This window comes from Daktulosphaira vitifoliae, unplaced genomic scaffold (genome assembly GCF_025091365.1).
Source record: "Daktulosphaira vitifoliae isolate Bord-2020 unplaced genomic scaffold, ASM2509136v1 Scaffold_2, whole genome shotgun sequence".
Taxonomy (NCBI): domain Eukaryota; kingdom Metazoa; phylum Arthropoda; class Insecta; order Hemiptera; family Phylloxeridae; genus Daktulosphaira; species Daktulosphaira vitifoliae.
Window position 1 is genome coordinate 33,647,463 of NW_026099573.1, and position 15,245 is coordinate 33,662,707.

Below are 15,245 nucleotides of genomic sequence, written 5' to 3' on the forward strand. Positions count from 1 at the left end.
CGATTATAACCAATCTTTTTTCTGTTTGTAGCGCTAATGTTCCAGAAATGGTACAGTGTACTGATAACATTATCGATCTATGTTATCAGTATTTTGTAGTCAACACTTGTCACTGAAAAATTGTTATGCATTGTAGTAAATGGAATCTAAATTGACTATTAATTAGTTATTAGATTTTCTTAAATATTAAGCTACAGTAGACGACTCAATTTATTTTATATACGTTCTAAGAACATTATTCATTCTTGAAGATGCAGAATACTTGTTTTAATATAATAATTTAATTATCAAATAGCTTACAGGTAAAATCGTATTGGGTGTTACTAATTAACATATATATTCATATATAAAAATAAAAATAGAGTTTCACTAATTTGCTAAAAAAACAAATATAAATTACATTCATCCCTTATTTTTTGTGTTATCTTTTAATATTACAATGGCTTCTTTACTGTTGTACTTAGCCATACAGTAAATGATAAATATTTAGTTTTTTTTTTTATAATTATAATTCTTATTTTATGTTGTTTCATTTTAATCTGTTTATTAATAATAATAAGAATATTTAAATAGTTTTAAAAGTATTAAATTTGTATAACTTTTATATTTTTCACTTTTTAACAAAGTATTAAATGTTTTATTTATACTAAATTAATGGTAAATAATTGCAGTAAAGAAAATAAAAATGGCCGGAGGAACTAGTTTAGTAGTTCCTATAGTTCTTTGGGGTAAAACCCCTTTGACACATTGCATTTCTTGTGTGTATTTATCTCCTGATCAGCGAACACTTGTAACTGGTTGCTATGATGGACAAATATGTCTATGGTCTGTGTCACCTGAAACATTAAAGGTAAGTGATACTTTTTTTGTAAAATATAAAAGACGTAAAGTAAATTTATTTGCTGACTTTGTTTTTCAGAAGTTGAAAAATAGTATAAATAATATAAACCCTTTTATTTAATAATATATATACATAATGTTTTAATGTATAATTATTAAAATAATACAATTTTTAAAGTAAATTGTAACTGTAAATATTTTACAGATGACTCCAAGATGTTTACTTGTTGGACATACAGCGCCTGTTCTTTGCTTAACGTATGCTAGTATAATTGCAGATAATGGGTTTTTTGTTAGCTCATCTGAAAATGGGTAGGTTATAAATATTACAACTTTTTTTATTATTCTAAGCTAAATTTATTTAACATTTTTCTTGTATATCTTATCACATTATCATGTTGATTTTTAGAGTTCAAATTTTCTTTCTTAATAGCTATTAATTTTATGTGCACTTATTAATTAATTGTATAATAATTAAAATAACATAAAACCGAATATCTAAGAAACTTTATTTATATTTTGTTTATCATTAGCTTAAAAACTTACAAAAGTCTCTTTAGTATGGTCTAATACTCTATGTCATATGTTACTATACTATACTCATGTGATATTAAATAAATAATCTACTTTACTTTTTACTTATATATATTTTAAATAATATTCTTGTTTTAGTTTATTTTTTAAATATTTATTATATTATTATAAATGTTTATTAGGGAAATGAGTACTTGGGATATAATTGATGGAAAATGTAGAGAAGTCACTAAATCTATATATATTCATACAAACATTCAAGTTAGTGAAAATATACTTCTCTATTTATCGAGATTAATTTTCGTCTTATATCTTAGGCATACCGTATGGTTGGGACTGAAGATGTTCGACTGTTCTGTAATGGTTATTATGCTGAAGTTATAATTATGAATCCATTTTCACTAGAAATTATTTTTTCTTTATCATCACGTGTAAACCCAGATTGGATAAGTGCTTTATATGTACTTAAACCACATACTTGCAAAGGTATTTTTGTGATATTTAATGTATAAAAGGCTCTTATTGTTATATTTAATAACATAAGTCATATATAAATTAATTTAGATGATGTTGTTTTGGGATTAACAACAACTGGAACAGTAAAAGTTTGGACATTGGAACAGAGAGAATATGGGCCTACAGACCCTCCAGTATATGAAAATGAAAGTAAACAAATTAGATGTTTAAATGCATTAACAATGGCTTGTTGTTCAGAACATCAAAGAACAGTATTGATTGTTTGTTCAAAGTGTTGGCAGGTTAAAATAATAAAAAAAATATTATTTTTAAATTAAAAATCAATTATTATTGATGAATTCTATCAAAATTTTGTTTCATTATGTTAAAAAAGTGAAGAAAAATGGTGTTTTTACTTATAAAGTAATAAAGCTTATTACTACTATAAGTTTTAAATAATTTTTTAACTAGATATATGATGCTGGAGATTTCTCAGCTCTTTGTACAGTATACGCCCCACGAGGTGAACGTTGGTTAGGTGGGGAATTTTTGGCTCCTGATCGTGTATTAATTTGGACTGATGATGGAAAAGGATATTTGTATAAATTACCTGCAAAGTAAAGATTTGTTTTATTTCATAAATAAATCCTCAAATATATTTTTGTAAATTTGCAGTAGTATAGTTGAGAATAAAAATTTTCATAAACAATCTGAAGATGGAGATAGTCCTTATCTTTATAGTATTTTATCAGTTTCATCAAACAAGGTTTGTTAATACTCTTAATATAATTATTGACATTTTTTTAATTAAATTTTTTCTAGCATCTTTACTGTTCTCCGGCTGTTCGTTTTTATGAATCGCAACTACATGGAAAAATATTGATAAGAGGAGATTCTGAAGGTGCTGTAAATATATGGAAAATTCCCAAATTATCTCCAGCTCAATTATCTTATATCAAAGAAAATGATAATCATAAAAAGTTATCAGGTTAGTATGTATACTTAATAATTTTTAGACTTTGAAATTTGAGTATTTTCAAGATGTATATATTATATTAATAAAGCAAGTGAAGGGTCCAGTTCAATAATCTGGTATGTCCATTTTTAGATATTTTACAAGAGTAGCATATATTGAGAAATTTTCCAGCAATGTTAAATGTTTTTTTTTAGCTAGCTTCATAAATAATCTAATTATAAAAACAATTTTTATATTAAAATACACAAAAAAATATCTATTTAAAACTAACTAAAATAGAATTTCTTAAAATTTAGACTTTGTTGTACTAGACTTTTCATTTGTATACATACCAAAATTCACAAAAATTATTTAGAATGTTCATATTTGAATCAATGTCAGATTCAGGGGGCATTTTCTTAGTCTCAAAATTCTTTGTTAAGATATAAACAGCTTAAATTATCAAAATTAAACGTCATCTATGGTAGAGGTCTAATTTAATTTTAAACTTTGAGCCTTACAATGGGCTTGATTTGAAAAGAAGATTTTATTAGGATAGTGACAAAAATATTTTCTAGACAAAAGGTCCAATCCAACATTTTCAAAAACTATTGTCAAAACCTTATTACATCCAGTAAATGAAATTCCAATGACCATTTACATCAAAATATATGTTGATCTATTAGATACAAGTTCAATATTGAAAATTATTTTTATTACTTTTTACAAATAATATATTGCACATTTAATAATAACAACAATATTCATTAACTTTACAAACACTATTTAATACAAATAATATACTCTATAAATTTTTTATAATTACACGCATTGTTTTTTTTATTTATTTGCATTTCAATGGATCTAAGATTAACTATGTCTAAAAAAAAAGTTATATTGATTTATGGTAGGTATTGTTACTATCATCATTCATTTAATAAGGACAATACCAAAAAGTGTTGGTGATGAGAAATAACCAATTATGCATTGCTTGATGTATAACAAATGTGATTTAACTATTAATTTATACCTTCCAAAAATTGCACTGAAATTGAGGGAAAGGAAATTGTTTATCATATTACAATATTAACTAATCCAAATTTGGCTTCTGTAGAAATAATAAGACAGTCTATGAAGGGTTTTAACAATGAATAAGTGTTAATTAATATACCAGATAGGAACTACATAAGGCATAATATTAATAGACAATAAAATAAATCACGACCAACAATACCTAATACACTGTCAGAAGTTGTGGTTGAAATTATTTATATTTTGATAAAACTAAATAAATCATTTGTAGTGGATTATAGTAGAAATAATGATCTTATATGTCTAATAAAATTTGCAATAAACAAAAATATCAAATTACTCACAAGAAGTACCAAATTTTCTGATAGAAAATAGATAAAACTTATAAAACTATATCCAGACATTTCATGCTATTTACATGGCCAATGTTTTACCATTAGTATATATTTTGCAGCTCATAAAAGTAAACTTACTTATAGTATAATTTATTATGAATTTAAAAACTGATTTGTTGGTTTTAAATGTAACATTAAATCCACAATACGCAGTGAGTGATTTTGAGTCTGCTAATATTAATGCTTTGAAAAACGCCTTTAATGATATCAAAGTAACAGGGTATTTTTTTTTGTTATGGGCAATTATTATAGTGACAAATTTTTTATATTAAAAATGGCATTTTTATTTATATATATATATTATTTTATTTATGTATTGTATTGTATTGATTTATAAATTATTTATATTAAATTTTATTCAAAATATAATAATTAGTAACCTTAATAATGAAACTGATTATTTATTGGACATCAAAATAATGACCTTTAAATTAATGTATCGAAAAAAAAATTGGACATTATATATTTTTAATTAGAAAATAACTATAGGAAAAAAAATGGACCTAATGTCAGTCAACCGACATAAGTGTTTATGTTTAATTATTATTAATAAAATAGGTAACTAATAGTATTTAAAAAATAAAATTATCTTTTTAAAGAACTTTCACCATTTGTGTGTACAAGTTTATCTAAAGCTTGGGAATCGATGAAACCTCATCCAGTTGGAATTCTCAATCAACTAGTAAGAACTATTAATAGATTTGATATCATTATCATTTATTTATAAAAATAATAACTTTTTAGGACTGTGAAAATCTGCCAAATATTAAGTTGACTGCCAGTATTTATTTAGCCGGTCAGAGTAGGCTTGTAATTGGAAGACAAGATGGGTCTATTGTTATTATCCCAGCGACACAGACAGTCATGCTTCAACTGTTACATGGTAACCATCAAAATTATAAAGGTAAAAGATAAATTTTATTTTTAATTATTTAATATAAAAATTCTGAGTTAAATTATACAAATTTATGGATTTAGATTGGCCTCCTCATCAGATATTATTAGGTCACAGTGGACGGGTGAATTGCTTATTATATCCACATCATATGCACTCAAGATATGATAAATCACATTTACTATCTGGAGGAGTTGATTTTGCTATATGCTTGTGGGATTTATATGCTGGAACTTTACTGCATAGATTTTGTGTCCATGCAGGTGAAATAACACAATTGTTAGTGCCTCCAAACACATGTGCTAATGTAAGTATTTAAAAAATTAATTTAATTTAATTAAAATATTGTTTATTGTTTTCATCACTTTTAGCCAAGGATACTGAAGTGCATTTGTTCGGTTGCTAGTGATCACTCAGTAACTTTACTAAGTTTGTCTGAACGTAAATGTGTAGTTTTAGCTTCTAGACATTTATTTCCAGTTGTAACTATAAAATGGAGACCATTAGACGATTTCATGATTGTTGGTTGTTCAGATGCTACAGTTTATGTATGGCAAATGGAAACAGGTATGATTAAAATGTTATTGTTTTCATTAAATATTTCTGAAAAAAATTGTTTACAGGTCATTTAGATAGAGTTCTACATGGAATAAGCGGAGAAGAAGTTCTGTATGCTTGTGATGAAAATACAACTATTTCAAGTTCTGTAGATTCTGGTTTAGCTAACCCTGCTGTGCATTTTTTCAGAGGATTGCGCCATCGTAACATAAATGCTATAAAACATGCTACCCAAGTAATAAAATTCTGTAACAATTTTCTAAATGCTGATATGTCACTGTAAGCAATTTTTAAGAAGAGCCAAAACAAATTAAATTTTTCAATTGAGTCTTATGGAAATTGTATTTTTAAAGATCAAAAAACTACCCACCTCAATAAAATTGACTCGTATTTTTTTGACTCACAGCATAATATTTTCTTATATACAAATTATATAAATTTCAAAAACCCATTATTATGAAATATCAGCTTTTACATATAAACCACAGAATTGATATAATTAAAATACTATAAAGATTTATTTATTTTGTGTTTTTCTAAAATATAAATGTTAATAGCGAGGAATTCACCAATTGCAACAAATGCATCAAAATTCACATACTGATGGTATTGACCATAGCAAAAATAGAGCTTTCCCATTAATGGTTCAAGGATTACGAACAAATCTGAATGATCCAGAATGTCATATTCTGTGCTTTGATATTGAAGCTTTAGTTGGTTAGTATTAATAAAAATGATGAAAAATATATAATTCATAGGGTTGATGTTTAATTTGTCATCTACTCAATACAGTTCAATTATTAAGTGAAGAGTATGGACTTATGTCCCCTAAAACTTTAGAAGCTCATGGTTTGATAAATGCTTCAGAATATCAAAAGACTGCAGCATTAACCCAAGCAGTGTCATCTGAAGCTCATAAAAAAATTGCTGGTATGTTTATCCTTTTTTTATATATACAGTAATTAAAAGGTTGGCCGGGCCTAGTGAGTAGAAACAAATTTTGGTGCACGGGATCTCTGGTTTGGCCCCCAGTGTATCAATGTGATTTTTCTTGTGATATTCTCAGGGGGGAAATCAGGCATTTATAAAATACAATGTGAAAGTTGTAATAAATGTTACGTAGGACAAACAAAAAGAAATATAGGGGTCAGGTTTAAAGAGCACTTAAGAAATATTAAAAATCAAGAAATTGAGAAATCTCCAGTGGCCGAACATTTATTGACACATAATCACTCTATTAAAACCATAAAACTAATTAAAAACGTAAATAATTACAAAGAACTTAATATCAGAGAAGCAATAGAAATGTTTAAAAATAAAAACAATTTAATTAATTGGGATCTTGGCCCACTGAAAAATTCATTATTAAACTTGTGTAAACTGGCAAAATGTGATAATATTACTTAGTGATAACGTCACTAGGTGATAAGGTCACTAGGGGTATATAAGGGAGTTTTTTCTAGTCGGGGTGTCAGTATGTGTTTAGCGTTGATAATGGTAACATTGTTTCCGAAATACGTATCCGCGACTTTTCATTAATTTTTTTGTGGCTTTTGAGTTTAATATTTTTAATATTTTTTAGTTTTTTTAAATTAATAATATTTTTAATATAGTTTTAATTTTACTTAATACATATATTACCATTTAAATTAGAAACTTGATGACCCTATAAGAAATAAGGGATAAACTTGAAAAATTATTTTGTAAAAGTTAATTAATAAAAATACATATGTAATTAAAAATGGCCGACCCCAAGTAGTTGGGATTAAGGCGAGTAAGAAGAAGAAGACATATGTAATTAAAAAATCGAAAAAAAAAATTATATTAAGAGAAATTGAACAGCTTGCGTAAAAATAATCCCCTTGTATACTTCAGGTAATTGTATCAATATTTCCAATTATTTGATTTTGGCAATTTCATTATTAATAAAGATTAAAATAATCTAAGAAAACTAATTAATTGACTTTTAGAGTTAACTTTCATACTAATTGTTTAACCTTTAAATAATCAAAAATAGTATTATTATATAGAGAATCTAGAATTAAAGGAGCCTATCAACCAAAATTAGGATTTTTCATTTATTAGTCTATTTAAATCAATATGTGATTTCATTTATTAGTCTATTTAAATCAATATGTGATATATTTTTTATGAGAAAATGATGTACCATTAATGGTATTAAAAGGTATATTTGTTTAGGAAAATATAAAAATTTTCATTAGCTCCAAAAAGAATTGAAAATTACATTTTTTTCTCCTGATAAGTAAGGAATTGATTGATTCACTTCTTTAGTCCTAGATCTTTACTATAACTTAATGTTAAGGTAAAAACTCTTCATTTATACTAATAATTATGCTTGCTTACATTTAATAAGACTTCTTTGGCAAAGTCAAAGACAAAGCAGGGGACATGGAACGTATATTAAAGGAGAAAGATAAACATGGTAAATAAATTTGCATGCCACTATTTAATTAATTATTTTTAAATATGAATATATTTTTATTGATTTTTCAAATTTCATTGGTAATTGTATAGATTAAAATATTATTATTTTTTCAAACTTGTGTTAAAAATAAACTATACATTATAATATATAAAAATCATATACTTTACTATGATGACATAAAATTAAGAAGGGTTTGGAATTATATGTATTTATAAATTTCGTTTAGTTATTAACACCAACAGTCATTACAAATTTTATGGGGCTTACTCTCCTAAAACGAAATATATGTCTACGATACTTTATAATCCTATGATAAAGTTGCACAAACTTGGGTCCCTTCAAAGTGACTCAAACAAAATTTATAAATACATATATTTCCCAGCTCTATTGATGAGCATGTTTTTTTTAAATTATAGAAGCTATATTTTTGAAAGAAAAAATGTACTCAAGAATCTTTCTTTATTGTATATTATTTCTAAAGTTATGAAAAATAAAAATATTTCAGACAATTTTCAATAAAAAATAATAATTAATAATAAAACAATTTTATATTGACTCGCCAATATATATATATCTACTTTTGATGTTATGTAAATCTTATGTAATATATTTAATTTTGAACTAAATCTATAATTACATTCAAAAAAAATTAAAACAATTTATTTTTTTATCCATACCAATATTTATAATAATTAATGTAGTTATAATTGATTTTTTGATAAATACATTGAGATTTTATTGATCTATATTGTTATTGTCAAAACCTTTTTTTTATATTTATATTTCATTTTGGGATTTATATTATTAAAAAATCTGCTTAGTACTTTTTACTTACAATATTTGAATTTTAGTGTCTAAAAAATGTATTTTTGATATTTTAATAAAATGATTTTAGCAAATTATTTCAGTTAAATGCAACTTATTTAATGTTTTATTATATTTACTTTTGTAATTCATTTAGTAAAACAGATTGGACTTTGACACATTTAGTTGTATATTAATTTTTGTTTAAAGTTTATTTAATTAATATTAAAATTTCATATCTAAAACTTAATAAATTTTGTTTAGGAATTATGTCTAAACGTAAAGATGGTTCTGATAATATATTGACCAAATTACAATCTGTTATTGATGGATCAGACAGTAAATCAAATGATAAAGGTATAATTTTAATCAATTATTAAATAAAAACAAATAATCTTTTAAGATTAAATTAATGTAAAACTTTAATATCAATATTATATCAATGTTCAAAAATTATTTTTTACTACTTTTACTTGTAGGCTTGAATCTTAGTGGAGTAGTATGTCGTAAAGTATGTGGTGCTAATTTAACTATGGAAATTGCACAATTATTAATGTCATTATTGTATGCATGGGGATTAGATCCAGATGTAGACAAAATTTGTGAATCTAAACTTGGCCTTTTGAGACCAATGGTTCCTGTTTCTTTTGGTGTTATATCTAAAGGCGGTAAGATTATTTATATTTTAAAACTTATATTTTTGATATGTTATAAATTCATACTAACTAATAATGTAATAACCAGGATTTATGAGCTTATTATTGCCCACTTGGCAATGTAGTATTGATTTAGAAGATAATTTCGTTAAAACTAGTCAAGGGCTACTTATGGATTTACCACCAGAGTTGGTCCAGTTAGAATTACTAACTAGATTGTTTACTGCCAGAACTCACTGGGAAGTGAGCACTACAGTAACCAGTCAGCATTTATTAGCTATAGTAGCTATTGCCAACACTTTGATGTCAATGAGTTCTCCTTGTTTTCTTGAAAATTCATTTTCTAGGTATTTATTCAATTTTTTTATTTGCGATTTGCTATTAAAATTAATTAGACAATAAATTCTGTAGGTGGAAGTTGAGATAAAAAAATTAATTTCAAAAAATAGATTTCTTTATTGATTATATCTAATCCAAAAAAAATTGTTTTGAAATATATAAAAATGTAAAGCTGAGTATTAAAAAATTATTTTTAACTAAACATGTATTAAATAATTAGTGTTAGTACAAATAATTAGATAAAGCCTTATTATTCCATAGATAATTATACCAAGATAATTATTAATGAAATTTTAATATCTTTAATTTTAAATAATTAATAAATAGTTAATTTTTTTAAGTGGATACCCTATTATGTCTGAAGAAATGTTATATTTGTCAATAAATATTATTAATATTTTGCTTTTTTTAATTATTAACTAGAGTTAATATGGGATGTTTTATTTACTCTTAATAATGTAATAAAATATTTAAAAGGATTTATTATATTAATTGAAAAATAGGTAAATATTTAACTTGTAAGCACTCATCTACTTATATTTTTCTATTAATTTATTATATATGAATTATATATATATCTAAAACAAAAATATTTAAATTGTTATAAAATATTCCAGTATATTTTACATAGTTCATAATAGCTAATATTGCTGAATATTATTTTATGTAAAGGATATCTTTTTTAGTATTTGTAAACTTTTGCATTTCTTTATTTTTAGACAATTATCAATAAAAAATCGTTCTGATGAATGTAGTAGTGATCAAAATAGTTCCCAAGTTACACAAATTAAACAGGGATGGTCTCAGCTAAAAACCTTACATTGTGTTTCTTTGCCTGAAAAAGTTGTTGCCCACGGATCAAAAAATTTTAAACGTATTCAAATAGAAATGTTAGCACATCGCTGGCAGCACCATTGTCTTGAGGTAAATTATAGCCTAAGTGTCAAAAAAAAGAACAAAATTTAGAATATTACTTTTAAAGAATATTTACTGTACCTAATAGGTACGGGAAGCAGCTCAAGGATTGTTATTAGCTGAACTTGAAAGAATTGGTCCTAAAGGTCGTAAAACACTAGTTGAATTTTGGGTTCAATATTTACCAGTAAGCAACTCTATGGGTGGCATGCAATCTGCTGCTGCTAGTTATAACAATCTAACTAATCTAACAGCTAATGTAAGTTTAAAGTACAGTTAAAGACTAACTTTCTTCTTGATAACTGAAAAATAAAATAATGTTTTTTATAAAATATCTCATGATTTAAACTAGTTTTATCATTTTATTTTTATATGAAATAAGATTTATTTGTTATATCTCTTATGATTGTCTTTATTGTAATCAATGTCATATATTCTTAATTGTGAATCTTAAATATATTTTTTTAATACTTCTTTTTTTTTTTTTTTTCTGAAAATTCTATTAATATAAAAGTATGCATATAAAAAAAACTAAAAGGAAATTAATTTTATATCTTAAGTTTTTAACTGAAAATTTTCCCAGTCATTTGGGGACAATCTGTTTTTTGCTGAGAGAATTAAAAATTTAACCAAGTAACTTTCTTTTTTGATTTACAGTTTTTTTTTTTGTAATTAAAAATATGTTGAAATTAATTTTATATAAAACTACAACTATTGCATTTTTATTCATTAATTTTAATAATTTATAAAAAAAATGATCATAATAAAGTGTATATACTTAAATTTGATAATTTTTTTCTTAGTTAACTGTTATTTCAATGTGTTCTTTAATGAATTAAAAGTATTCGTTGCATTTATATAAAATTTTCATTAGATAATTTAAAATATAATTATCAAGCTATTGTTTTTATTTAATTATAATATTAAATATTTTGCTAAAACAATTGGGACTAAATTTTTAGGATAATATTGAACCAGTTATTAATACTCAAGATGATGAAGAAGATGATGAAGAAGATGGCCTTGAAGGTTTATAATAAATTCTTGATTATATGTATAGAACTAAATCCTACATAAAAAACAAATATTTTATAGATTTATGTTTAAGAAAACCATCATCAGTTAGTGAATTGCGTCGAAAACAAACCACTGCAGTAATTCTTATGGGTGTAATGGGAGCTGAATTTGGTCAAGAAGTTAGTGCAACAGATTCTGGAACTTTATTAAATAGATCACAATCCATCACATTAAATAAACGCCCAGAAGATATAAGGAGAAAAAGTTCAATTGTTGAAGGTTTTGGCATTGGAAACAATAATTTATCAAGACTTACAAGTACAATTAACCATGTTATTTTGAATTTAACTTGAAAATACTGTTTTTTTATTTTTTAAGGTTTGGCTCTAACTCAACTACTTTTGGCACCTTCAACACTAAAGTTACCAGCACATATGGCATTGCGTAGGGCTGCTGTAGATTTAATTGGTCGAGGATTTGCTGTGTGGGAACCATACTTTGATGTCAGCAAAGTATTGTTAGGAATTTTAGAATTATGTTGTGATACTGATAAGCTAGTTCCTAGGTAAAATTTTCTAATTCTAGTCTTAAAATCTTCAATTTGTGCAATTTTATTCATTATTTTTATAGTATGTCATATGGATTACCTTTAACTCCAGCTGCAGATTCCTGCAGGACAGCACGACATGCTTTGATATTGATTTCAAATGTCCGTCCTGCAGTATTTATCATCACAATAGCTAGAGAAGTATAGTTATTTGGTTGAATTACATTTTTTTTAAATAATCAAATTTACTAAAAATAATTTAGGTGGCTCGTTATAATAGCATACAACAAAATACACAGGCCATGAATACAGCACTGAGCAATTCAGTATTACATAGAGCTAAACCTGAAATACTTCATATTATGGAACATTTAATTGAAAAAATGCACCTTGAAATGGCTGACTTATTGGTTGAAGTACGAGTATTTAGCTTTTTTAGACTATTATTACTTGCCTTACCAATAGAATACTAATAAATTCTTGTTACAAAGAATAGCAATAAAAAAAACTTTGTTAAGTGAAAATCAAGTTAAAACTAAATTATTAGAGATTTTTTGAATTATTAAAATTATGAAATGGATAGAAGAGAAAACAATCTGTTCTTACTAAAAATTAGTTGTAAACCTAATTTTCTCTATGAAAATTATTATTGCCTGAATGAGTACTTAATTGAAATTAACATCACGTAAAAGGTGACATGGTTATTATAAACAATTAGATTACTCTCAAAATAAATACAATATTGGAAAAAAAAATTTTGATTTCTTTTAGTTATGTATATTTCTTGATTTATCAGCTAATTATTACTTTATGGAATCATCTCTTATAACTTATAAGAGTATCAACTTATTATTTAAAATAATAATATTATAATATAATAAAATATATTATAGATTATAATTTAATTAAGAAAATGACTGGTCGATAACAACTTTTGGACTAGTACTTTAAAAGTTATTTTCATTTTGATACAAAGGTGTGACAAAGAGTACAGTCAGAAAATGACTGTAAAATAATATACTAATGATAAAAATAGCAGCACAGACTACTCACCTCCAGTCATTACTTTTTAAAGTGTTAATAACTGCTAAACTAATGGTCCGAAATTTATTATCAATCAGTCATTTTCTTAATTAGATTATTTTTTATTTTATAGGTAAATAAATATGTATGTTGCCATTTTAAATAATAAGTTGATACTCCTATAAATCATAAAGAATGATTTCATAAAGTAATTATTTCCTGATAAATCATGAAATATATGTAACTATGAAAAATCAAAAAAAAATGTTCCAATATTGTATTTATTTTGAGAGTAATCTAATTGTTTATAATAAACCAGTAACTCTGTATATTAATATTATTATCTTTCTAATAATATTAATAAATAATAAGATCTCTTAAGTATTACTTTATATCTAGTCAAAATAAATAGTAGATTATTAAATTAAAAATCAATTTTTTTTATTTAAATATGTATAATTTTTTTTAAGTGCTAAAAAATGATTACTAAATCATAATTTTTGAAATTTATCAGAACATATGGAATCACTCTGTATGTATAGAAAAAATAGTACCAAAATATATTTCAGTTTTTGTAAAATATGATTTTCATAAGTTGTTAAAAATAATAATAAAACAGCAATTTATAGTGTTCCTTTGTTTAATTATTGTACTATATTTTATAATGACTGGTTTATTTTTAGGTAATGGATATAATATTGCATTGTGTTGATCCTACTCAGTTAAAAACACGTAGTTTGTCAGAGGTTTTCCCTGCTATTAGTAGATTTAGTCAAGTCACTCATTGTTCTACATCTAGACGTATTGCAGTTGGTACCAAGACTGGAACAATAGCGTTGTATGAACTGAGATCTTCTAAATGCCAGGTAGTTTTATGAAATAGTTATCAAAACTTAAACTGAAATATTTGAATAATATTTTTAAAAATTAATATACACCATTATTGTAAAATAATTTTCAGACTATTAATGCTCATAGTGCAGTTATAAGTGCTTGTGCTTTTTCACCGGATGGAAAATTTCTTGTATCATATAGTGCTGCCGAAAATAAATTATCTTTCTGGCAGACATCTACTGGTATATTTGGTCTTGGTAATAGCCAAACTAAATGTACCAAATCATATAGCACTGAAATACAAGACCCAACACGTTCTAGTCAGTGGCGACAGATCAAGTTACATTGGGTGAATAATCGCAGTGTAAGATTTATGTCTGATGGTTTAGAAAGAACGTTTGTTATTTAAATTAAATAATAATTTTTTAATTTAAAGAAAATTATTAATCATAAAAGAAATTATTTTAAAACATTGTAATGCTTCTATTTAATAATATAAAAGACAATATGTTATATGTTACAACTAAAATATCTAATTACTTCCTAACCATAAATGAAACTTTTAGAAATGTCCGAAAATATAACCATATTTAGTTAAATGTTACCGATGTATACATTAATATTGTTTAATAAGTGTATACCCACTTTTAATTTATAAACTTTTTGGTTACTAAAAATATTTTGAGTTATTGGTATGATATTTTATTTGATTATTATTATTGTAGAACACTGTTAAACCTTTGTCATTTTTATAATTATTATTATTTATTACCTATAATTTTACCAATTTTCATATTATTATATTACTATTATGTTGTTAACTATTTGTTAAAATATTTTTATTTACTATTAGGTATAGAACTATAATAAAGTAGTATGATGATAGATCTCATGTGATTATTTTTTAACTTACAATTTATAAACTTTCTTTTTTTTAATAATGTATTGTTAGTTACATTCTTTGTTTAATGTAATCAAAATGGTTTTGAACTCTATGAA

General features: G+C 24.6%; 1 protein-coding gene across 3 annotated transcripts; it reads left to right on the forward strand.

Annotated features, from left to right (window-relative positions):
- Positions 1–49: 49 nt before the first annotated feature.
- Positions 50–14,997, forward strand: LOC126897427 (WD repeat-containing protein 7). Of its 3 annotated transcripts, none has more exons than XM_050670993.1 (29): positions 50–302; positions 672–850; positions 1,046–1,152; positions 1,557–1,635; positions 1,692–1,860; positions 1,939–2,132; positions 2,302–2,447; positions 2,506–2,596; positions 2,653–2,818; positions 4,812–4,894; positions 4,957–5,116; positions 5,191–5,414; positions 5,479–5,674; positions 5,731–5,900; positions 6,223–6,382; positions 6,458–6,595; positions 8,040–8,108; positions 9,180–9,272; positions 9,395–9,583; positions 9,660–9,918; positions 10,630–10,834; positions 10,914–11,012; positions 11,788–11,854; positions 11,921–12,160; positions 12,221–12,407; positions 12,473–12,590; positions 12,653–12,805; positions 14,096–14,278; positions 14,374–14,997. In XM_050670993.1, the coding sequence occupies exons 2-29, from the start codon at positions 686–688 to the stop codon at positions 14,653–14,655; spliced, it is 4,392 nt and encodes a 1,463-aa protein (XP_050526950.1). In that variant the 5' UTR covers positions 50–302; positions 672–685; the 3' UTR covers positions 14,656–14,997. The 3 variants fall into 3 exon arrangements, with proteins under 3 accessions (XP_050526950.1, XP_050526948.1, XP_050526949.1); XM_050670991.1 differs by having other exon boundaries at positions 53–302; positions 10,914–11,084; positions 14,374–14,996; XM_050670992.1 differs by lacking the exon at positions 8,040–8,108 and having other exon boundaries at positions 54–302; positions 10,914–11,084; positions 14,374–14,996.
- The last annotated feature ends 248 nt before the right edge of the window (positions 14,998–15,245 follow it).

Coding starts and splice junctions, on each gene's coding strand:
- LOC126897427 (XM_050670991.1), top strand. CDS start 686: ATGGCCGGAGGAACTAGTTTAGTAGTTCCTATAGTTCTTTGGGGTAAA. Junction 5,675..5,730: donor TGTATGGCAAATGGAAACAG/GTATGATTAAAA, acceptor AATTGTTTACAG/GTCATTTAGATAGAGTTCTA. Junction 10,835..10,913: donor GGCAGCACCATTGTCTTGAG/GTAAATTATAGC, acceptor TGTACCTAATAG/GTACGGGAAGCAGCTCAAGG.